At 27.7% G+C, this 22,880-nt stretch overlaps 4 protein-coding genes across 4 annotated transcripts; all 4 read left to right on the top strand.

The window, feature by feature from the left end:
- Positions 1 to 5,551: 5,551 nt before the first annotated feature.
- On the top strand, positions 5,552 to 6,493 carry GO595_003589 (protein FAM49B; the record flags this gene model as incomplete). The annotated part of the gene is made up of 1 exon (XM_067916626.1): positions 5,552 to 6,493. The coding sequence occupies one exon, from the start codon at positions 5,552 to 5,554 to the stop codon at positions 6,491 to 6,493; it is 942 nt and encodes a 313-aa protein (XP_067776255.1).
- Positions 6,494 to 6,686: 193 nt separating this feature from the next.
- Positions 6,687 to 8,474, top strand: GO595_003590 (SCY1-like protein 2; the record flags this gene model as incomplete). The annotated part of the gene is made up of 1 exon (XM_067916627.1): positions 6,687 to 8,474. The coding sequence occupies one exon, from the start codon at positions 6,687 to 6,689 to the stop codon at positions 8,472 to 8,474; it is 1,788 nt and encodes a 595-aa protein (XP_067776256.1).
- Positions 8,475 to 8,761: 287 nt separating this feature from the next.
- Positions 8,762 to 11,968, top strand: GO595_003591 (ubiquitin-protein ligase E3; the record flags this gene model as incomplete). The annotated part of the gene is made up of 2 exons (XM_067916628.1): positions 8,762 to 9,788; positions 11,067 to 11,968. 2 exons carry the CDS (start codon positions 8,762 to 8,764, stop codon positions 11,966 to 11,968), a joined length of 1,929 nt encoding a protein of 642 aa, XP_067776257.1.
- Positions 11,969 to 13,978: 2,010 nt separating this feature from the next.
- GO595_003592 (leucine-rich repeat domain-containing protein) lies at positions 13,979 to 19,816 on the top strand (the record flags this gene model as incomplete). The annotated part of the gene is made up of 2 exons (XM_067916629.1): positions 13,979 to 16,895; positions 17,595 to 19,816. 2 exons carry the CDS (start codon positions 13,979 to 13,981, stop codon positions 19,814 to 19,816), a joined length of 5,139 nt encoding a protein of 1,712 aa, XP_067776258.1.
- Between the last annotated feature and the right edge of the window lie 3,064 nt (positions 19,817 to 22,880).

A 22,880-nucleotide genomic window follows, 5' to 3' on the forward strand; every position in this document is an offset into this window, starting at 1 on the left:
TTGATTGAGATCTCTTAAAAGCATTACAAAGAAGAGTAAAAAACACATGAAAAATAAAACTGATTCAGTGGATGTACATGCAACTACATGCGCTGTTATATAATTTCCATATCTTTATCAAGTAAATAAGATAAACTGCTGATATCGCAAAATCTCATATAGATGCTTCAAAATGAAGTGCTTCATTTATCCCTTCAAGCAAAATTGACCAATTTTTTGTAATGCATTCATTTTTATGTTTGAATGATCACAAATACAAAAAAGTGCAAAATAATGACAACGCTTCTTTCCCAACAGGACTACGAAATTAATACAACAAATATAGCAACAATCAATGACGGCTGTTGCGTTGGAGACATGATTATTCATTTTTGGCTTCGTCAACTCGAAAAAAAATTTTCCTCAGATGAAAAAAAATCTTATTTTTTTATGCCTTGCATTACACAGTTCGTCCAAACTTATCCACTTGAGATGGTAAGAGAATCCATTGGAAATATTAAAGTTTTGGAATACTCTTATGTATTTATGCCACTTGCTGACTTTAATGTAGCAACACTAAGCGCATCTCATTGGAGTTGCCTCTACATGGACAATACTCAAGGAACACCAGTTTTTTATCACTTTGATTCAATGCACCAAAAAAATTATGAAGTTGCACGCCAATTTGCTACAAAGTTTTCTATGGTATACAACATAAAGGGAAGTGAAGTTATCCCTTTAAACTGTAAAAATCAAACAAATGGATATGATTGTGGTGTATATGTTATGGCATATATAGATAATTTCCTTGAAACCAAGAATCATGAAGAAGCCAACAAAAAGCTTGAAAGAGACTATGTTTACCAATACAGAAAAATGGTAAGAGACAAAATTTATGAAATGGTAAAAGAACAGAATCAATCTTCGTAATACATAATATAAAAAATGTAAGCTAAATCCATATTTTAACTTGTATAAATCAGATGAGTCCATTCTTTAAGAGCCCTCCCATCATAGACTAGAATGGTTTTGATCGGCGCACAGTTTTTGCACGTTAAGACTATTCGATTTTCTGAGGTTTATTTTATAAAAATCCAAAATCTTGTTAACAATTTTCTTTTATATTTCCATAATTACTTGTGCTAACGACAATAAAACAACTTATTGAGGTCAATTTTAAATGATCTCTATACAAATAATGCTCTAATAAGAAAGATCTAGTTTCAATGAATATCTGGTCAGTTGGGGTTATTAATTTTTTGTTTCAGGGTTCATTTTAGTATAAAATAATTATTTTATAAAAATGCAAAGCCCTCACAAAGGAAGAAATTGGGAAGTTCTTCTAATGATTCAAAGAATTATTTTTGGTCTAAATAAGGAAAATATTTCTAAATCAATCCTTTCAATAATCGATATATTTAATGAAAATTATTCATATTCTTTTAATCTGGTTATATCTCAAATAATATATACTTCATTTGTTGATCAAATAAATGACATTCACAATATTTTTAATTTTATGAAGGAGTTCGATACATATCAAGAAAGACGTAAAATCACATATAAAATATTTGATGTTTTTTCTCGTTTTCTTAAAAGAGAATTTATTTGTGAAAAAAATTATCTATTAAATGAAATGATCAAATGTGGTTTTACAAAACCAGATTTTTTCTATATAAATATCGATAGCCCATATTTTGCGCACATTTCAAACAAAAAAATCGACCTATTATATTTTACTGGTAAATTTGATTTTTTCTATGATAATTATATGAAACTTAAAGAAAATGATTGGGAACTTCATAAGAAATACATTGAAGATGGAGTTAATCCGAATGAAATTGCGAAAATAATTCGAAATGATGAAATAGAAAAACTTCAAGAAATATCATCACAACCAAATTTTGATTTTAATCAAACAATTGAACCTTCACTTTATGAAAGATGTTCATTTATTAATGAAGAGGATGTTACATTAATTGATTATTCAGCATTTTTTTCTTCAGTTAAATGTTTTAAATATTTACTTATGAATGGTGCAAAAGTCGAAAATACAGGTAAATATGCAATTGCAGGTGGATATGAAGAAATCATTCATTTATGTGAACAAAATAATTCATCATTTGAAGGTGCATATGAGACAGCAATTGAATTCCATAGGAATGATATCTTTAAATATATTTATGAAAATAAAATAGGTAAAATTAATAATCTAGAAGAATTAGGCACTGTATGTGTTTTAAATCATAACTATGAAATTTTTGTATTTTTAGAAAAAGAGGGAATGAAAATCAATGATTCGATTATTAAAGAATCAGCACTTATTGGCAATATATTTCTTCTTAAATCTTTTCTTAATAAAAATCAAATACCAAATGGTATGTTAGTTTTTTCAACAATATCAGGAAATATTGAACTTGTTGAATATATTTTAAAACAAGAAGATATCGATATTAATGAAAAAGATATTTACATCTAGGAATTGAAATTAATTTTAATAATTTGATATCTTAAATTAATTTTTGAAAATTGTTTAAATTATTTCGAACATCACTTATTAATGCTTCATATAATGGTGATTTAAAAATAGTTAAATTACTTCTTGGACAAAAAGGAATTGATATTAATGCTAAAGATATTTATTTCTTTTGTTTAAGATAAGTTTTAATAATTTAATGTTCCAAAATAATATTTGGAATTTATACAAAATATTTAATAGAGCATTTATTGAAGCATCTTATAATGGTCACACTGAAATAATGAAAATACTTCTTAAACAAGAAGGAATTGATATTAATGAAAAAAATGTTTATCAACTTTATTTAAAATTTATTTTAATATTTTAACACTCCATAATAAATTTTGGAATTTATACAAAATATATGAAACACCACTTTTTTGCGCATCTCAAAATGGTTATATTGAAGCAGTTAAATTACTTCTTGAACAAGAAGGAATTGATATTAATGCTAAAGATATTTATTTGTTTTATATAATATTTATTTTAATAATTTTGGATTTTAAAATAATATTCGAAAATTATTTATATTATTTTGGACAGCACTTATTTGGGCATCTTATAATGGACATACAGAAATAGTTAAATTACTTCTTGAACAAGAAGGAATTGATATTAATGCTAAAAATATTTATTTGTTTTATTTAAAATTTATTTTAATAATTTGATATTTCAAAATAATATTTGGAACAGCACTTATTGAAGCATCTTCAAATGGTCATATAGAAATAGTTAAATTACTTCTTGAACAAGAAGGAATTGATATTAATGCTCAAGATATTTATTTGTTTTATTTAATATTTATTTTAATAATTTGATATTTCAAAATAATATTTGGAAATTAATCCAAATATTTTATACAGCACTTATGTTTGCATCTTTAAATGGTCATATAGAAATAGTTAAATTACTTCTTGAACAAGAAGGAATTGATTTTAATGCTAAAAGTATTTATTTGTTTTGTTTAAAATTTATTTTGATAATTTGATAATTCGAAATAATATTTGGAAATTATTTAAAATATTATGGACAGCACTTATTTTAGCATCTGATAATGGTTATCCAGAAATAGTAGATTTACTATATACAGAAAAATGAAATATTAAAATACAAAAATATAAATAAGCAATAAATAAATATTTTGTTATTCGAATTCAATTAGAATGGTTTCAATAACCAGAGTTACATATGTTACTATTACTTTTTGTAAAATTTAATAGAGGTTAAATAAGTATGGATACACAAGTATATTCAAAAAACATTGGACCGTTTAGACATCTTATATAAACGGCTTCCAATATTAGGGCTAGAAATTTGATTTTAACAAACAATACCTAAATTCCAAGTAATTACTAATTAAGTATTTGTAATTAATCAAGCATAAGTTTGATTAGAATTGTGTATCCAAACAGAACATACACATTCTTTCTTTAAATTTAAGCGAACTGAAATTTTGCCTCAGGCATTCAAAAAAATCAAAATTTCAAACTGAATCAGTATGTTTCCAATTTGCAGTATTTAATGAATAATTCGATATATTTACGGAAAATATTTTTATGGAAGAAATCCTTTCAATTGGAAATTCTTATGTAACTCAAGCAATACAAGAAATACAAAACGATAAAAACAATTTCCCATGAAAGAAAATCATTTTATACAAAAGATATTAAAACTTCCTGAAACTTCAATTGTAACTAAAAAAATTTCTACAATGTACCTCTCATAGCTTTAGCTGTTGCGGATATCATTGAAAAGAATTTAATAAAGAAAACATTTTCATTAACAAATAAAAAAGTCAGCGATTTCATATTGGCAAGAGATTCTTATGGAAAGGCATCAAACTTAAGACAAGCGCAGTCCATTAGAAGAGACTTTCAGTGCTGACGAATTTAAGATTCAAGTCTGATGATAAAGCTGAGTATTTGTTGGGGCTATGCGATAAATTGGAGAAAACGTGTAATGTGATTGGAGAAAATAATGTAAATAGAATCTTAAGGGATGTTAATGTGGTGAAGCTACAAGAAAGATTGAAAAGTATCGAGAAAATTTGGTAAGTAAATGCTCGTGGATAGTGGTCTGTAACAATGCAAAGCTGTCGAAGCCACTAAATACGAATCCTATGAATCCATTTGATAATATAAATAATTATGTTTTATTTGAAAATTAAACAAAAGTTAAAAGAAATCTATGAAGTCATGATTTTCAGTTTTGTATAATTATTTTCCAAAAAAAAAAAAAAGAACAAAACTTCGTAGTTGCTGTGGTAAATGTCAGCGAATGCATAAAGGCTATTGATTTATAAAGAATTTGAAAACAGAAATCTTCATTAACACAATAAATTTTCTTGTTTAAACGAAAGCATCTTATAGTGGTGAATTAAATAGATTTTCTTAAGATGATTCGTTGATTATAATATTTATAATATTTTTTTATATACGATAATATAAATTGAATTTTTTTCTGTAGCCATTCTATTCCTTAGTCTCGAAGTTATTTCGACATAAGACAACTTGTGCTAAACGTTAAAGCTTTACTCATGTATAGTGCAAAAAATTTACACATAAGAACATTGATTGTCCGACTTAAATTCGAACGTATATAACGGTTTTGTGTGTTATCGTCATGGGGTGTACCAAAAAAAATCCGTTTTTTCAATAATGCATTCAAAAAATAAAAAAACAGATTTTCAAACGGTCATTATGAATTTGAAGCATTTTTTTTGCCTACTACAAAAGAAATGCCCTGTATGCAACCATTTTTTAATTCACCATTAAAGGGGTGTCATTTATATGTATCTAGGATTTGATTATTAGAAAATTAAAGAAACAATAATAATTAGTATTAAAGTATAAAAGATTAAATTTCAAAATACTAGAAAGTATTAAATGTTTTTAATGATTTTTAGTCAGAATTATAGAGAATAAAAAGTTCTTTGTGAGAAATTTTAACAATAGGAGATGGTTATCGTCAACTGTAAACTATTAAAAAAGTTAAAAATCACAGCATTTTTTGACACCAGCTTTTTCTAGGAAAAGAAAACAAAGTAAAATCAGAATGGGATCTTTTCTAAGTCGTGGTGTGGTAACTCTTCCTGATGTTATCATTGATTTTGAGGTAGAGCCCAACCCAGACAGTCCGTTTATAGATTCTGTAACAGAATTTAATACGACAATTTTAGGTCCATCAAAAGTGATTATTGAACACTTCAAGCAATACCAAGATGCGCAGGATTTCATTTCACGGGCGTATCGAGAGCCTTCGGAAGAATCCAAAGATTCTGCTTGGTCACGTGTTCTTCCATTAATTGCATTTCAAAGTCAAATTTTCAATCTAGCAAACAAGCTTACTGATCACTTCATTGGGTTCTTATCATTTATTGTTGATCTAATGGGAAACGGATATTCAAGTGTTGATGCTCTTGTAAGTGAACCAATAATTACAAAACAATTTGCACAATGCTTTAATATTATGCTTGAAATAGACGAAATCAAAATGAATAGACCAAAGATGTTGAATGATCTTGCATTTTTCCATCGTGTTGCAACACGAAGATTAGATTTTGATCAATATGAAGACTTATATACAAAATCATTCGACATGGTTCTTTTCTTTGGTAATCCAAATCCATGTATATGTAAATTAATATCAGCAATCAAAAACAGATTTCAATATGACTTCCAAAAATTACTTAGATCAATCGAAGTTATTGGAAAAATATCGGACATATGTACATCAATGCTTATTAACCATCCATCAGAGAACGAAGAAACAAATTTATTATATTTAAGAGCAAGCGTCGGAAGCATTTTGCTTTACGACCACTTAAATCCAAAAGGGGCTTTTGTCAACGATTCGTCACTTGCTATTATGCAAACTGTGACTGTCCTCGCAAATTATCAACCAAAACAAATGAATTTGATTAATTCGGTCAAATACCTATCAAAGCATTACGATGATTCAAGCTCGCGGATAGAGATAAAGAATATCCTTCAGTAAGCATAATTATGATATATTGTATCAATAAAAATCATTTGGCTAAAATATGAGGGAAATGATAATGTAGTTGAAACAAAAATATTTTTGTTGTGTTATAAGTGGTTCTTTTTAAAGAAGTTTGAAGACTTTTAATTCGGCCATTTGAATGTCACTTTTTGCTCATTTTGACTGAGTTTGTTAACATTAATTTATCATGGGCGGAACCCTTTCATCAAATTTCGAACAAATTAATAATGATTTTATTATTGAGTGTTGGAAGGTTTCTTCAGCTACTGATAAAAATACCAAACAAAAAGTTTCTTTATGGCAATTAGATCAACAATTACTACAAGAAAAATATCCAAGTGAAGCTGAAAAAGATGAGTATATTAATAGATACATAAAAAGTATACAGAATGTCAAAAAGCTTAGGCATCCTAATGTTTTAAAGATTATTCAAGTTCAAGATAATAAACAAAACTTTGAATTCATTACAGAACCTGTAGCATTCTGTTTAAAATCAAATGTAAGCAAATTAGATAAAACAGATGCTTCTTATATTATGCTTCAACTTCTTGAAGCGTTATATTTTATTCATGATATAGCTAAATCAGTACATTTGAACGTTAATTGCGACACAATTTTACTCAACGATCAAATGACAGTGAAATTATTTGGTTTTAATTGGTTTACAAATCTCTCCGATACACAAACGGTCCCCGCATTTGAAAAATATGAAACAACACCAAATTTCCCAAATATCAAATATTCAGCACCTGAGTTAGTTTCAAAAAAGGAACTTACGACAAAAGCAGATATATTCTCAGCAGGAGTTGTCTTTTACGAATTATTAACTGGTAAACAAATCATTGAATGTGAAAAACCAGAAGATTACAATACTGAGGTAAGTCCAATCTCAAAAGTAACAGGAATGACCTCTGATGTTTATTCATTACTCCAAAAAATGATGAATATCAAACCAGAATTACGGCCACCAGCGAAAGATCTCCTTAGAGACGAAATGTTTAAGACACAACAAATAGAATCCCTTCGCTTTATGGATACTATAATTGTTGAAACTCCACAAGATAGATTTAATTTCTATAAAAAACTTGGCAAACAAATCGATAAATACTCGACCTTTGTCAAGAAATCTAAGATCATCCCACTTCTCGTTAACGAATGTAAGGAGAATATTAAGTTTTCACCAATTCTTCTTGGCATCATTTTTGATGCTTCAAAGAATCTTACTATCGATGAGTTTACTGATGACGTTTTTATTCATCTTACACATCTCCTTAAAGTTCAAAAGCCTCCAGAAATTCTTTTTGCTTTCATTCACAAAATTGAATTCCTTTTGGCGAACGTTAACGAAGCAAACCGCCAGGCGCACGTTTATCCCATTCTATCGTCCGCTCTCAAATCCGACAAAGAAATGCACATCAAAGAAGTTCTTAAGAAAATCCCAATCATTATCAAAGATTTAAATGAACCTTGTATTCAGAAGATCCTTTTGCCTAATTTAGTACGATTATGTGAAAAATCTGATAATATTGAATATATCAGTAAATCATTACAATGTATTAAAGCATGCGCGCAACGTGTAGATCAAGATCAATTCCTTAAGTACATTATTCCACGACTTTATGAAGTTTGGGAAAATAATCAAGAACCATATCTGATACCATTTTATACGGAACTTTTACTTTCTCTTAAAGGAAGTGAACAATCGGAAGTGGCATATGCAGTACCTCTTGCAGCAGAGATTATCTCATTTATACATTGTGATCCTTATTACCAAAAACAACTTACGAGTTGGATGCTGGCTACAATAACCAAGTTTAAGACTACAAACAAATTGGATGAGGTACAAGAGCCAATGAAACAAAAAGAACAAATTAATATAAATGATATAACAGCATTGTTTGATCCGTTGGCAGAAGAATTGAAAATTAGTCCGTCACAAGAAATATTCGACTTTACAAAGGTTGAAACAAAATAATGTAAAAATTTTTGTATGAATTTGGTATTTTTGTTATAACATAGTTTAATCTATTGGGAGATCTGGTAGCGTTTCTCTCAAGTTCATTGATGAAGATAAGTTTGATATTGGCTGAAAATATTTTTGGAACTTTTTACATCTGAAAATTTTTGCACTTTTTGTCATTCCATCCGTTATTCTCACTTTTTGTGAAAAAATTTTGCCCAATTACAAGACCAAAAACAACAATGTGGGATGACGATATTATGTCAAGATTTACTTATGAGGCATTCGAGCAGATCTTAGAGATGATTAATTCTGATGATGAAGAAAGTCAACAACTTGGGCTTCTTAATTTATCTGAAACATTAGCTTATGGAAATGCTGATCTTCTTGAAGATTTTCCTTGTATGGATATGGCGCAAGCAATGGTACAATGCCTTGGATCAAATAACCAAGAAATTCAAGCTAATGCCTCTTTGTGTATATTTCAATTTCTTGAAGCACATCCTGCATCAACTCGCTCTTTAGTTGATTCAGGTGCAATGCCTGCCATGAAGAAAGCTCTTCTTAGCAAAAATATATCCACAACTACTTCTGAAAATCTCCTTCGTGCAGCAAATATTGTTGCTGATTTTCGCCCACGGGATTTATCTACCATAGGTCTTCAGCCCATTATTAGATATTATGATTTTTCCAATGCCAACATTCAACGTCTTATTGCACATATTTTATCAATGATGACACGACAAGTATTTTCAGACAATTTCATTAAGCCTTTTCCAGATGTAGCCCAATTAATGCTTAAGTCCAACACTCCCAGTACCTTAGATTTATTAGTCCAAACAGTTTATTCGATTGGCATACAAATCAACGTCGATCAATTTCCACTTAAATCTGTTAAACCAATTTTAACCACATTACAAACCTTAGAATCCCCCAATAACATTGAGATGCTTATAAAAGTCATCTCACGTGCATCAGAAAATGAGAAAGTTGGCGAAAGAATTATTACATTAAATTTTGATTTTTCACTCTTTTTATTCCCATCTAATCCAATGGTCGTTACATCTGATATCAAAACACATCTCTTAAAAATTATTGTCAATTTATTACCAATTCCAGACATGCCACCTAATGATTTATATAATCCAAATCGAAAAGTACCGAATTCTTCTAGTGAATTCTCCACGACAATTCAACCATTATTAATCAAATTATTTATTGAAAAAGGAGAAAATGATCCATTAGCAATTATCGCTTTAGCAATGACATTTAAATTGACTCCAGTTGAGCCACCAGATTTATTATATCATTCATTATGTAATTTAATACGTCAAAATAACTTATCACAATACGTTTTATTATTTTCGATGAATATACCAAGTAAACGAAAGATTGGAACTTTTGGTTTATTAGAACAATTAAAGAAATATCAAGTTAAAAATGATTGGTATAAAAAGAACTTACAAACATTAACAAAAACAATTGGAAAATGTCCAAAACGAAAACCACTTGAATTTAATAAGATCAAAAACATTGAACAATTAATGAAGATCATTAACAACAATAATATTCCATCATTTGATTTCTTACAAAATGGATTTTTTACACATTTCACAAAACTATTTACACAATCGAGTAATGACTTAACGAAAATTAATTTTAATACATTTGTTAATCAATTAATTGATTTATTATTATATTTACCAATTAATAATCCGAATGATCCATATAATAATAAATATGAAACTATCATTAATGATTCGATTCGATATAACTTTAAAGAGAATGGGCGAAATTATAATGAAAGTTTCATGAATCAAAATTCGATTATAGCACTTGAAGGATATATTAATCAAAACATATATAACATACGGAATCAAGACTTAATCAATTGTTGGAATAATAACAACAATGATAGACTTCATAAAATTATTGTAAAACCACAAAACATTGATGAGATACATTATACAGAATTAGCACATTATCATCGAATGTTTAATACTCCGAACTATAAACGATTTAAGTTTTATAATGGAAAAGAACAAATCTCAGAGAACGACTCAATTTTTTCGATATATAATCAAACAGATAATATTAATAACACACAAATTAACTTAGTTCAAGATGATATTGGTGAGAATCAATTATCAAGTTTAAATGTATCGACAAAGAACATTCATAAAGACATGAAGAATGTATTAGATACATTAAAGTTATTATATACGAAATTATCGAATAATATAACAATTAATTCACAATCATTTGAAAATAGAGTTTCATCATATTTAAATTCTCCTTATTTAATTTATACTTGTAAATCACCAGCAGTTGAAATTATTATTAATTATTCGTTTTTGTTTTCTTCATTTTTAAAGATTTTCATTGTTAAATCGATTTCATTAGATTTATTAACATCATTCTCAAATATAATACAACAAAAAACGTCAAAAAAGTTAAATAATCATTCGAATTATTTTAAATGTTGTGTAAATAGAAATAATATTTTCGATGATGGTTTGATCTTAATTAAAAACGCATTTAACCCATATATGCAACCTGAATTAATGTTCGAAAATGAAGAAGGTATTGGTATTGGTCCAACACAAGAATTCTTTACTTTAGTATCAAATGAATTTGCAAATGTTTCATTAAATTTATGGAGAAATGACTTTACAAATAAAGAAAAATATGCTATGACGACTAATGGCTTATTCCCTAAGATTGGGGCAGACCCAAATATGTTCTATTTATTCGGGAAATTATGCGCAAAGGCTTCAGCAATGGGACATATAATTCCTTTCCCATTTAACAAATGTTTCTTTAAATTGGTCAAAAAAGAAAAAATTTCGATCGAAGAAGTTGATGTACAACTGTCGAATTCCCTCAAAAATTCAGAGGGTTTGTTAGGTCTGACTTTTGTTTACCCTGGAACTGAAATAGAACTAATTAAAAATGGAGCTGAAGTTGAAGTAGACAAAAGTAATGTTAAGAAGTTCGTGGAATTAATAGAAGATTTTACTTGTGGGTCAAAGGTTCAAATTTATGGTGATGAATTTGCAAGAGGTTTTTGTTCAATTTATAGAAAAGGTGTATTGGAAATATTAACTGCTGATGAGCTTTGTTCAATGATAGCAGGAGATGATACTAAAATTACAATGAAAGATCTAATGGAAAATGTCGAGGTTTCTCATGGATATATCCAAAATTCACCACAAATCAAAATGCTCTTCGAAATAATAGTAGAAATGGAAAAGGAAGAAAGAGCTGCATTTGTAAAATTTGTAACCGGATGTGAAAGACTTCCAATTGGTGGACTTGCAAGGCTTAGCCCGAAGTTGACAATTGCTAAGAAGTTACCAGAAGGAAATAATAAGGCAGAAGATTTGCTTCCATCTGTAATGACATGTACAAATTACTTTAAATTACCTGCTTATAAAACTAAGGAACAAATGAAAGAAAAAATACTTCTTGCAATAAAAGAAGGCCAAGGAGCTTTCTTACTGACATAAAGGATTTGTTTATTAATAAAAGTTTACTTCGTACGTTAATATTTTTATTGAAATTTTTCTATGACATCATTCAATTTTTCATATGGAATCAAATCAACCACAATTTGATATAATCGGAAAACAAAATACAGAAGTCCATGGACATAATGAAGAACAAAATTCTATTTTGCTTCATCAAAAAGAAATTTATGATTATATTCGAGAAAATATTGATGAACCAGAACTAATCGATATTCCAAGTGATGGAATGATACTTGATACAATTTCAGCTCAAAAAATAAAAATACGTCAAATGCAAGAAGAGTCATTGATATATAAAGGTCTTAAAAAACAAGTCTGTTTTGATCCAATTTATTTATCTTTTCTTAGTTCAACATCAGAATATAGGAATTCTGTAATTGCAAGTAAGAAAGGAAACACGCCACTTAATCAAATGCCTATTAGACAAAAATTAGATCAAGCAATTGAAGCACAATTTCTTAATATATCAATTCCAGGTCTAGATGTAGAACGTGTTGCATCAGAAACTTCTGTGCTTATCACGCATGATTTACCTATTCTTGAAAATCAATTGAGAAACTCCATTTCAAGAAAAGAAAATATGAAAATTCAATTTGAGTCATACATACAACATCACCCTCAATACCATGGATAAAAATGCAATGAGAGGCGATTAATCTTTTAGATAAATATAGAAAAAATAAAAATGTGTTTTTTAATATATCATTCTCTAGTGTGATGTTTATATCTGAATACCACAAACATGAATAATGGATTTAGTAAAAATATTAATAAAAACAAATTAAATAATTCTAATGTGTTGGCAATGAGTATTAAGCGTTTTATTTCATATTTCAACAATAAAATTGTCTTCGTTGAAATCTTCTTCAATATCATTTTCAATCGAAAAATCAATCGTTTTATTTTTATTTTCATTTTCTTCAACATAACTCAATTCCTCATCAATTTTTTGTCGTTTATTTCGAATACGAATTAATATTATAATAAGTATCGAAATAATAACAATTACTCCAATAATAACTCCAATAATAATATAAATATACGTTTTATCTTTGTTATTCATTTCATTATTTTCATAAACAAAATAAAAATTGGAATAAAATGTAAAATATTTGGAATAAATAATAATTATGGAATTATATGATATAAGTGATGTTGGAATATATAAAATGTTGAATTGATATTCGTGATGATAAACGAATTGAAATGTAAAATGTAAATACTTAAATAGGTGGTGACACTTCAAATATCGACACAACCTACACTTTTTTTGGGTTATATATGCATAAATTAAGCTATATATTAACAGTGCAAAGGCTCAAGAAAAATCTGATGGACAATTTTGAGATACCAAAAGGTGAATCAAACTTCTTCATTCCATTAACGGTGGCAAAAGATTTACGGTTTTATGTCGAAATTCTAACTAAAAACTAAATAAGTTCAGGATTTCCTTCTCTAATTTATTAGTTATTTCCAATCTCTTTTGCCTGTTCTGTGCTTTAAAGAGAGAAGAAGAGGAAAATGACATCAAAAAAAGGAGAGAATTATTGGTGACGATTTTTTATTAAGGTCTAAAATTTCGAAAACTATTTTTTGACAAGATATTTTCATTTATTAGTGAGTGTCACCATTGTAGGATATCCTATTCATTATCCGATAATGAATTCTGAACCTACAATCGCCACTTTTGACGATACCCACTTTTTGAATGGAAACAACAACTCCATTGTATATAAAATCCACTTTTTGATATATCAAACAATAAATTTTAAGAGTTCATTCAAAAAGTGTGAGGTTAAAAATGCAACATTTATTCAAAATTCTGAATATTCAGAAATTGTTATCACTTTTTGTAATTTTTGGAAAGAAATTTTATACCCCAGAAAAAGTTGCTTGAAGCGTTCAAAAAAAAATAATTCAATAGCCATCGTATTAATTCAATTTTTGTGTGTTTTAGATATTTGAAAGAATTCAATCTGCTAAAGTGCTATGCTGGTGCTGCTTGGCCTGCTTGCATTGATAAAATGTGTCGCCAACACAGCATTTGTTGATGGCACCCTAACTATTGATGATGAAAAAACTATTATTGAGGGTGACTATGTTCAATTTAAAGAAGTAACAAAACACCTTAAAATTCAACCACCTGCCACTATGGTAGGGGACAATGCTTTCTCTTCTTGGTACTATTTAGAAACAGTAGAGATTGGAGATACAGTCCAATCTATTGGTGAACATGCTTTTTCTAGCTGTCAGAGTTTAACCAAACTTACCATTGGCCCCAACGTCAGTCAAATAGGTTCTTATTCCTTTGAATATACCTACGTCACTGACCTCACAATAAATACCAATAAAATGGCGTTGGAAGATATAACCACACATCTTAGTTCCGATTTGAAAACATGTACCCTTTGTTCAGACATCACCAAAATTGGTGACAACGCATTCCTAAATTGTTACAAACTCGAAACAATCACAACTCAAGGAAAAATTACAAGTTACGGCAAACGTTCATTTTCTGGATGTACAAACCTCGCCAGCATTGCTTTTCCAGAAACTCTTGAAACCATTGATATTGGATGTTTTTATGGGTGCCATAATCTTGTTTCTGCATCTATTCCTAAGAATGTTCGCGTACTTGGAGGGTCAGCATTTTACGGCTGTTATAAGATTGAGCAAATTGAAGTACCGGATACAATTAATTCAATAAATGCACAAACATTTGCCCATTGTATCAGCTTAAGAGAAGTCAAACTTCCATCAACAATTACTTCAATTGGAGAATATGCATTTACAAACTGTTCGACATTAATGTCCATTACAATTCCAGATGCAGTAACTACAATTCAAAGTTACGCATTTTCTTATTGTCTAAACATGGTAATTGTCCAATTAGGAAAAGAATTAACTTCAATTCAAAATTATGCGTTTTTGTATTGCTTATCATTGAAGTCAATTACATTTTTAGAGAAATTAGAAACAGTTGGCTCTGCATCATTTCAACATTGCGAAAGTCTTCAAACAGTTAAATGTGGCGAAAAAGTCCGTGTTATTTATGATTCAGCATTCTCAAATTGTTATGATCTTACAACAGTTACACTTGATAAAGCACTTGAAACAATTAGTAACTTAGCATTCGAATATTGCGTTAGTTTAACTACAATAACAATTCCATCATCAGTAACTAGCATTAAATCATATAATGTCTTTTGGCAATGTCATAAACTTGAAACAGTTAATGTTGAAGAAGGAAATACACATTACTCCAATAATGAAAATGATGGAGTACTTTATGAAAAGACTGGTGACGAATTAACAAAAATTATGTATTATCCAATGGGCAATAAAAGAAATACATTTAAAGTAATTGATTCAGTTACAGCAATTGGATTATATTCATTTTATAATACAACTTATTTACAAACTGTAAATGGATTACTTAAAGTTACTGAAATTGAAAATAATGCATTCGAACATTGCAGTGCATTAAATAACTTTGAATTCTCTGATGAAATTCAAACTATTAATGATTATGCATTCCATTTATCTGGTTTACAAACAGTTAAATTTGGTAATAACCTTCAAAAAATTACAAATTATGTATTTTATCAATGTGGAGAAATTTCATCATTAACATTCAATGATGCTATAACTTATATTGGAACTTATGGATTTGCAGAATGTACAAAATTACAAAGTTTAACTCTTCCTAATTCAGTTACATCAATTGGAACACATGTATTTGAATCATGTACATCACTTAAATCAATTACAATTGGTCTTAAATTACAAACAATATCTGATTATGCATTTTCTAAATGCTCAGGTTTGAATAATATTGTTAATCTTGGATTTAATTTAATTACTATTGGTAATAATGCATTTTCAGAATGTACATCAATTCAAACAGTTGATATACCAGCTAATGTAACAAAAATTGGTAATTTCGCATTTGCTAATTGTTCAAGTTTAACTAAATTAAATTATGGCACACTTATGAACTCATTTGGTGATTATGCATTTTATAATTGTTTAGGATTTATTGAAAATTCACTTCCAGAAAACACGAAAGAAATTGGTACACATATTTATGAACATTGTGAAAAAATGACTAAATTTACATTACCAAAGACAGTTACAACAATTAGCGCTTATGCATTTGCTCATTGTTATAGTCTTCAAACATTAGTTACTGAAGAAAATCTTGATTTGATTAATAATTATGCATTTTATTATTGCTTAGGATTAATAGAAACTTCAATTCCAAAGAATACAAAAGCAATTGGTACACACATATATGAACATTGTGAAAAAATGACCAAATGTCAAATTCCATCTTCAATTACAGTAATTAATGACTATACATTTGCTTATTGTTATGCTCTTCAATCAGTAACAGATGAAAGTAATATAGTTAAAATTGGTAGCTATGCATTCTTAAGCTGTGGATTTTCTACATTTAATATCCTTGAAACAGTTACAGATATTGGAAGTTATTCATTTTTCTATTGTAATAATTTAGAAACTATTACAATACCAAAGTCTGTAAAAACAATTGAAACTGGTGCATTTTCAAATTGTACTAAATTAGGAGATGTTACATTAGATACAGAGTTAACTACAATTGGTGATAGTGTATTTGAAAATTGTCAATCACTTTCAAAGATAATAATTACGTCAAAAGTTACATCTATTGGTAAGAGAGCATTCTGTTATTGTAATGCACTTCAAACAATAGAAATTCCTGATAATGTTCTTACAATTGATGAATATATCTTTGCTAATTGTATCGGTTTAACTACTGCTAAAATTGGCAACAACATTCAAAATGTTCCTTCATATGGATTTTATAGATGTACTTCATTAAATCAAATTACATTTGGTACAAAAGTTTCTAGACTTGATGAAGGTGCATTTGAAGGATGTTCAAATATTGTTAAGATGGAAATACCTGAAACAATTACAATTATTGATATGGATTCATTTCATTCATGTTCTAATTTAGAAACAATTACATTTACAAACAAATTAAGTACGATTGGAAAACATGCATTCCAAAATTGTATTAAATTAAAATCTGTATCAATACCATCATTAATTAAGATTGTTGATTCATATGTATTTTATGGGTGTCATAGCTTAGAATCAATTACTTTTACATGTGAAAACTTCCAAACAATTGGTGATTCTGCATTTTATGATTGTATTAAACTTTCAAATATTCAAATTCCTTCGACTTTAACAACATTTGGTGACAATGCATTTGGAAATTGTATTTCAATTAAATCAATTACTACTTCAGCAAGTTTGAGATATGTTGGAGCTAACGCATTTTCTAATTGTTCTAGCATGGAAACCTTTACATTCCACGATGATGTTAATGTAATTCTTGAAAGTTATATATTTTGTTATTGTAAACAATTAAAATCTATTAAAATTCCAAAAGAAATACAAAAAATTTATTCATACACATTTTATGAATGTTCAAGCTTAAGTACAGTTACTTTTACAGATAAGTCATTAACAGAAATTCAACAATATGCATTCGCACATTGTACATCACTTTCTAGTATACAAATTCCATCAACTGTATATCTTTTATGCGAAGGTGCATTTTGTTATTGTTCTGCACTTAAATCAATTACACTTCCAACAGATTTAGAAGTAATAGAAATGTCTGTATTTGCTGAATGTACGCAATTACAAGATATTGTATTTAATGAAAAACTTACACTTATTTCAGCAAATACATTCCTTCATTGTACTTCACTCAAAACAATTACCCTTATAGACAACTTGAAGACTATTGAATCATATGCATTTTATAATTGCACAGCATTAGAAAAAATTGTAATTCCAGCATCAGTTGAAACTATTGGCTCAGGAATTGTTATTGGATGTACATCACTTGCTTCAATTGAAGTCAATGCAAATAATAAGAATTATTCCAATTATGAAAATGATGGTGTTTTATATGATAAATCATTTACTAAATTAATATGTTTGCCACCAAAGAAAACAGGCAGTTATAAGACACCAGCACAAATTACTGACGTTGATAAATATGTATTTTCAGACTCACAATTAACTTCAGTTGATTTTTCAGCATCTAAACTTACAAAAATTCTTGATAATTTGTTTGAAGATTGTGGTAAATTACAAAGTGTTACATTTTGTGATACAATTAGAACAATTGGATCTTATGCATTTTCTAACTGTGTTTCCTTAACATCAATGACAATTACACAAAATGTTGAAACAATAGGTCATTATGCATTTAATTCATGTACTAATTTAGCATCAGTTTCAATTCCTTCTAAAGTACAAACAATTAATTCACATTTATTTTATAAGTGTGAAAAATTAGCTAAAATTACTTTAGGTTCAGAAGGACAATTGACTACAATTAATGAATATGCATTTGCTGAATGTAATTCTTTAGAATTAGAACTTAAAGGAAATATTGAAACAATTGGTGACTATGCATTTTATAAATGTTCTAAATTAAAGTCAATTTCATTCTCATCGAAACTTCAATATATTAATTCGCATGTATTTTATGAATGTAAAAGTTTAGAAACAATTAATTTACCTGAAGGAGAATTAACAACAATTTATGATTATGCATTTTATGAATGTGTTTCACTTCAATCAATTGTATTTCCATCAAAGTTAAAGACAATTAATGGTGATGCATTTTTCAATTGTAAGAAACTTAATGTTACATTTAACAATAACTTAGAAACAATTGGTGACAATGCATTTTATCAATGCGTTTCAATTGGTTCAATACAACTTCCAGCAAAATTACAAACAATTGGAGAATTTGCATTTTTCGGATGTGATAACTTAAAAGTCACATTTAATGAAAACCTTACAACAATTGGTATATATGGATTTGCAAGTTGCATATCATTAGTTACAGTTAAACTTTCAACAAGTCTCAAAACTATTGATTCATTTGCATTTTATAATTGTACCAATTTATTAACAATCGAAATTCCTTCATCAGTACAAAGTATTGGAAAACGTCTTTTCGTTTCATGTGGAAAACTTACATCAATTGAAGTCGATGCATCGAATCCATATTATGCAAACTATCAAAATGATAAAGTATTATATGATAAGAACTTAACAAAATTACTTGCATTCCCAGCAAATAAAACAGGTTATTACCAATCGCCTCCACAACTTAGTTACATTGATGAATATGCATTCTATGAAACAAAAATTAATTCTATTAATTTATCATTATCTAAAGTCGATACAATTCGTCAAGATTTATTCGAATATTGTAGCACATTACAAAACATTATACTTTGTGAAACAATTAAATCAATTGGATCATCAGCATTCTCTAAATGTACTTCATTACAATCAATTGACATACCAAATGCTACAGAAACAATTGGCGTTGACGCATTTTCACATTGCACATCTTTAGTCACTGTAACATTAGGATCCGGATTAAAGAACATTAGTTCAAAAGCATTTCATAACTGTTCGTCACTTCAGTGCATTTATTACTATGGCGCTAAGCAGCCAGCATTTAAGTCTGACTCGTTCTCTAACATATCAACAACAACTGCATACGTCGATACAACTTATAACGGAACAACATTCTGCGGACTAAATGCAGTAGTCGGACTCAGCACTGTATGTCCAGCTGGACCGAAATCCAACTCAAAGACATTGGTGATAATACTCGGAGTGACAATACCTGTGGTGGTGATAGTGATCGTCGTGGTGATCATTGTAGTGGTAATGAAGAAGAGGAAAGGAAACAAGGCAGGATTCAGCGAGTTTACATCGCCGACACCTCAAATTTAAATAGTGAACATTAATAAATGGTCAGACCATTGAAATTTGAATGTTACGAATAACGATTTTGTATGAGAATTAACAAAAAGTGAACTTTATCACATCATTAAAAGTAAGTGCGTAAACATTACAAAAAGTCATAGTGTAAATGAATCAAAAAGTTGCAGAGGACGTTTACTTCTCACCACTGAAGTGTATGTAAGGTGAGACACAAAAAAATGAAAATTTCTTGTCAAAAAAATAATTTTCGAAATTTTTGATCTTAATAAAAAATATTATGATTTCTCAATTTTAACATAAAAATTATGCCATTTGCCATACTTTTCGAGGAGAATATGCTGTGCCTAGTCACGCCAATGGGAATGTGTAGTTATTAAGATATAAAATTGCTATTGAACAAACAAAAATACCGAATGACGTACCGACTCAATGTTCTATGTTATAGCCTATAGTGACTTAATGGAAATCATTTTAAGTCAAGGTCATTTCACTACATGGTGTGATGCATCATAAAATTTTTATAAAAATATTGATTTCCCTTGGAAATTTTTATAAAAAAGGAAGCTACAGTGGAAAAAATGGTTTTAATGATCGAAACTGTACTTAGAATTGTGACATCTTTAAGTTGAAAACAATTTTAAAATCTATATTAAAACATAAAAGTCAACTCTTATTACCATACATCAACATTGAAACGGATATCAAAAAAAAAAATGTGAGATCCCAAAATGAAAACAACGTTTTTTAAATGGTTCATGATATTCATCAACATTTTAATAATGTACATATTTACCACCATCATCACCATTGTTTTCTGGTTTAAGACATTGAATTTTTTTATATGCAGTTTCATCATAATCTTGATTGAGGATTTCACCTAAAAAAACTTAAAGGTTCATTACGAGCAATTTCATATACTTTTGGGCTTTGTTTACAATATCTGAATATATGTAAAAGACATGTTGTGAACACAAACTTGAAGAGTTACATTTAATGGATTTTTTTGAACCAAAAAGGTGCCGAGCTACGATCAAAACGCACAGAATCTATGATGATAAACTATACAAAAAAGTTATAACAAGCTTATTACGATACATTTTGACATGTGAAATAAAATATCATGTGAAATCAACATGGAAAAAAGGAAAAATAAAAAAATTCAAAATGAATGGGAAAGACTCACATCATTAAAGCAACTAATTTTTGCATTGTGTAAAGAAAATATTATTCAGTCATCAAGTTTGATAATGAACAAATTTGTTGATGAATATCCATTTTCTTATAATCTAATTATTAGTCAGATGATATATGCATTTCCTATCACGATGATGAATGATATTGATCTATATTTAAATTTAATAAAAGAAATTGAAACATTTGAGGAAAATGGCAAATGCAAATCAAAATTTATAGATGTGTTTAAAGATTTTCTTTTAAGCAAAGACACCCAAGAATCTAGTTATATTCTCGAGAATATGGTTAAGAAAAAATTTATTGAACTCAATCATTCACAAGTTTTACATAATTTATATTTCGCTCATTATGTTACAGAAGAAGAACTCAAAATTTATTTTTTTGATATGTGTATGAATGAAGTTCAAAAAAACTTTTTTGATAATTATGATGAACTTTCAAAGAATAACTGGAAACTTCATAAGAAATTAATTGAAGAAGGACATAATCCAAATAAAATTTTGAAAATAATTCGAAATGATGAAATCGAAAAATTTCAAAAAATTTCATCCCAAACAAATTTTAATATTGATCAAGAAGTGGTGCCATCACTTTATGAAAGATGTTCATTTATTAATCAGTATGGTGTGAAGCTTATTGATTATGCAGCATTTTTTGGATCTATTAAATGTTTTAAATATTTATTGTTAAATGGAGCTAATTTAAGTAATACAAGTAAATATGCAATTGCAAGTGGAAATCTTGAAATTATTCATATATGTGAACAAAATAATTCTTCATTTAAAGATGCATATGAAACAGCAATTAAATTTCATAAAAATGATATCTTTAAATATATTTATGAAAATAAATTAGAAAAAATCAATTTAGAAGAAATAGGAATTAAATGTATTCTATATCATAACTATGAAATATTTTCATTTTTACTTGAAGAAGGAATGGAAATTCATGATTCTATTATTAATGAATCTGCAAAAATTGGAAATATATTTCTTCTAAAGCATTTTCTTAATGAATATCATATTCCAAATGATATTTTAATTTTCTCTGTAGAATCTGGAAATATCGAACTTGTTCAATATGTTCTTGAACAAAAAGATGTAGATATTAACACTAAAGGCGTTTATTTGCTTTGTTTAATTTTTAATTTTTATTTGTAATGTTTATTTTATTAATTTACTTCAAAATAATATTTGGAAATAATATAAATTATTTTGGACATCACTTATCCTTGCATCAATAAATAATTACATAGAAATTGTTAAATTACTTCTGAAACAAGATGGAATTGATATTAATGTTAAGGATTTTTATTAATTTTGTTTGATGTTTATTTAAATAATTGAAAATTTAAAAATATAATTTGGAAATTTTTTTAAACATTTAGAACAGCACTAATATATGCATCGCTATATGGTTGCACCGAAATAATTGAATTACTTCTTAAACAAAACGAAATTGATATTAATACTAAAGATATTTATATATTTAATTCTTAATTTGTTTTATTAATTTTATATTTAAAAATATTATTTGAGAATTATATAAAATATTTAATTCAGCTCTTATAGTTGCATCTGCAGAAGGTTATAAAGAAATTGTCAAATTACTTCTTTTGCAAAAAGATATTGATGTTAATTCTAAAGATATTTATATCATTTATTTAGAATTTATTTTGATAATTTTTAATTTTAATATAATGTTTGGAAATTATTTAAAATATTTTATACAGCTCTTATGTATGCAGTTAAATATGGTTATAATGAAATAATCAAATTACTTCTTGAACAAAAAGATATTAGTTTTATGGATAAGATTATTTACTTATTTTATTTCGGATTTATTTAATTTGTTTTATGTTTCTTAATAATATTTTTAA

This window comes from Histomonas meleagridis (assembly GCF_020186115.1).
Source record: "Histomonas meleagridis strain 2922-C6/04-10x chromosome Unknown contig_21, whole genome shotgun sequence".
Taxonomy (NCBI): domain Eukaryota; phylum Parabasalia; order Tritrichomonadida; family Dientamoebidae; genus Histomonas; species Histomonas meleagridis.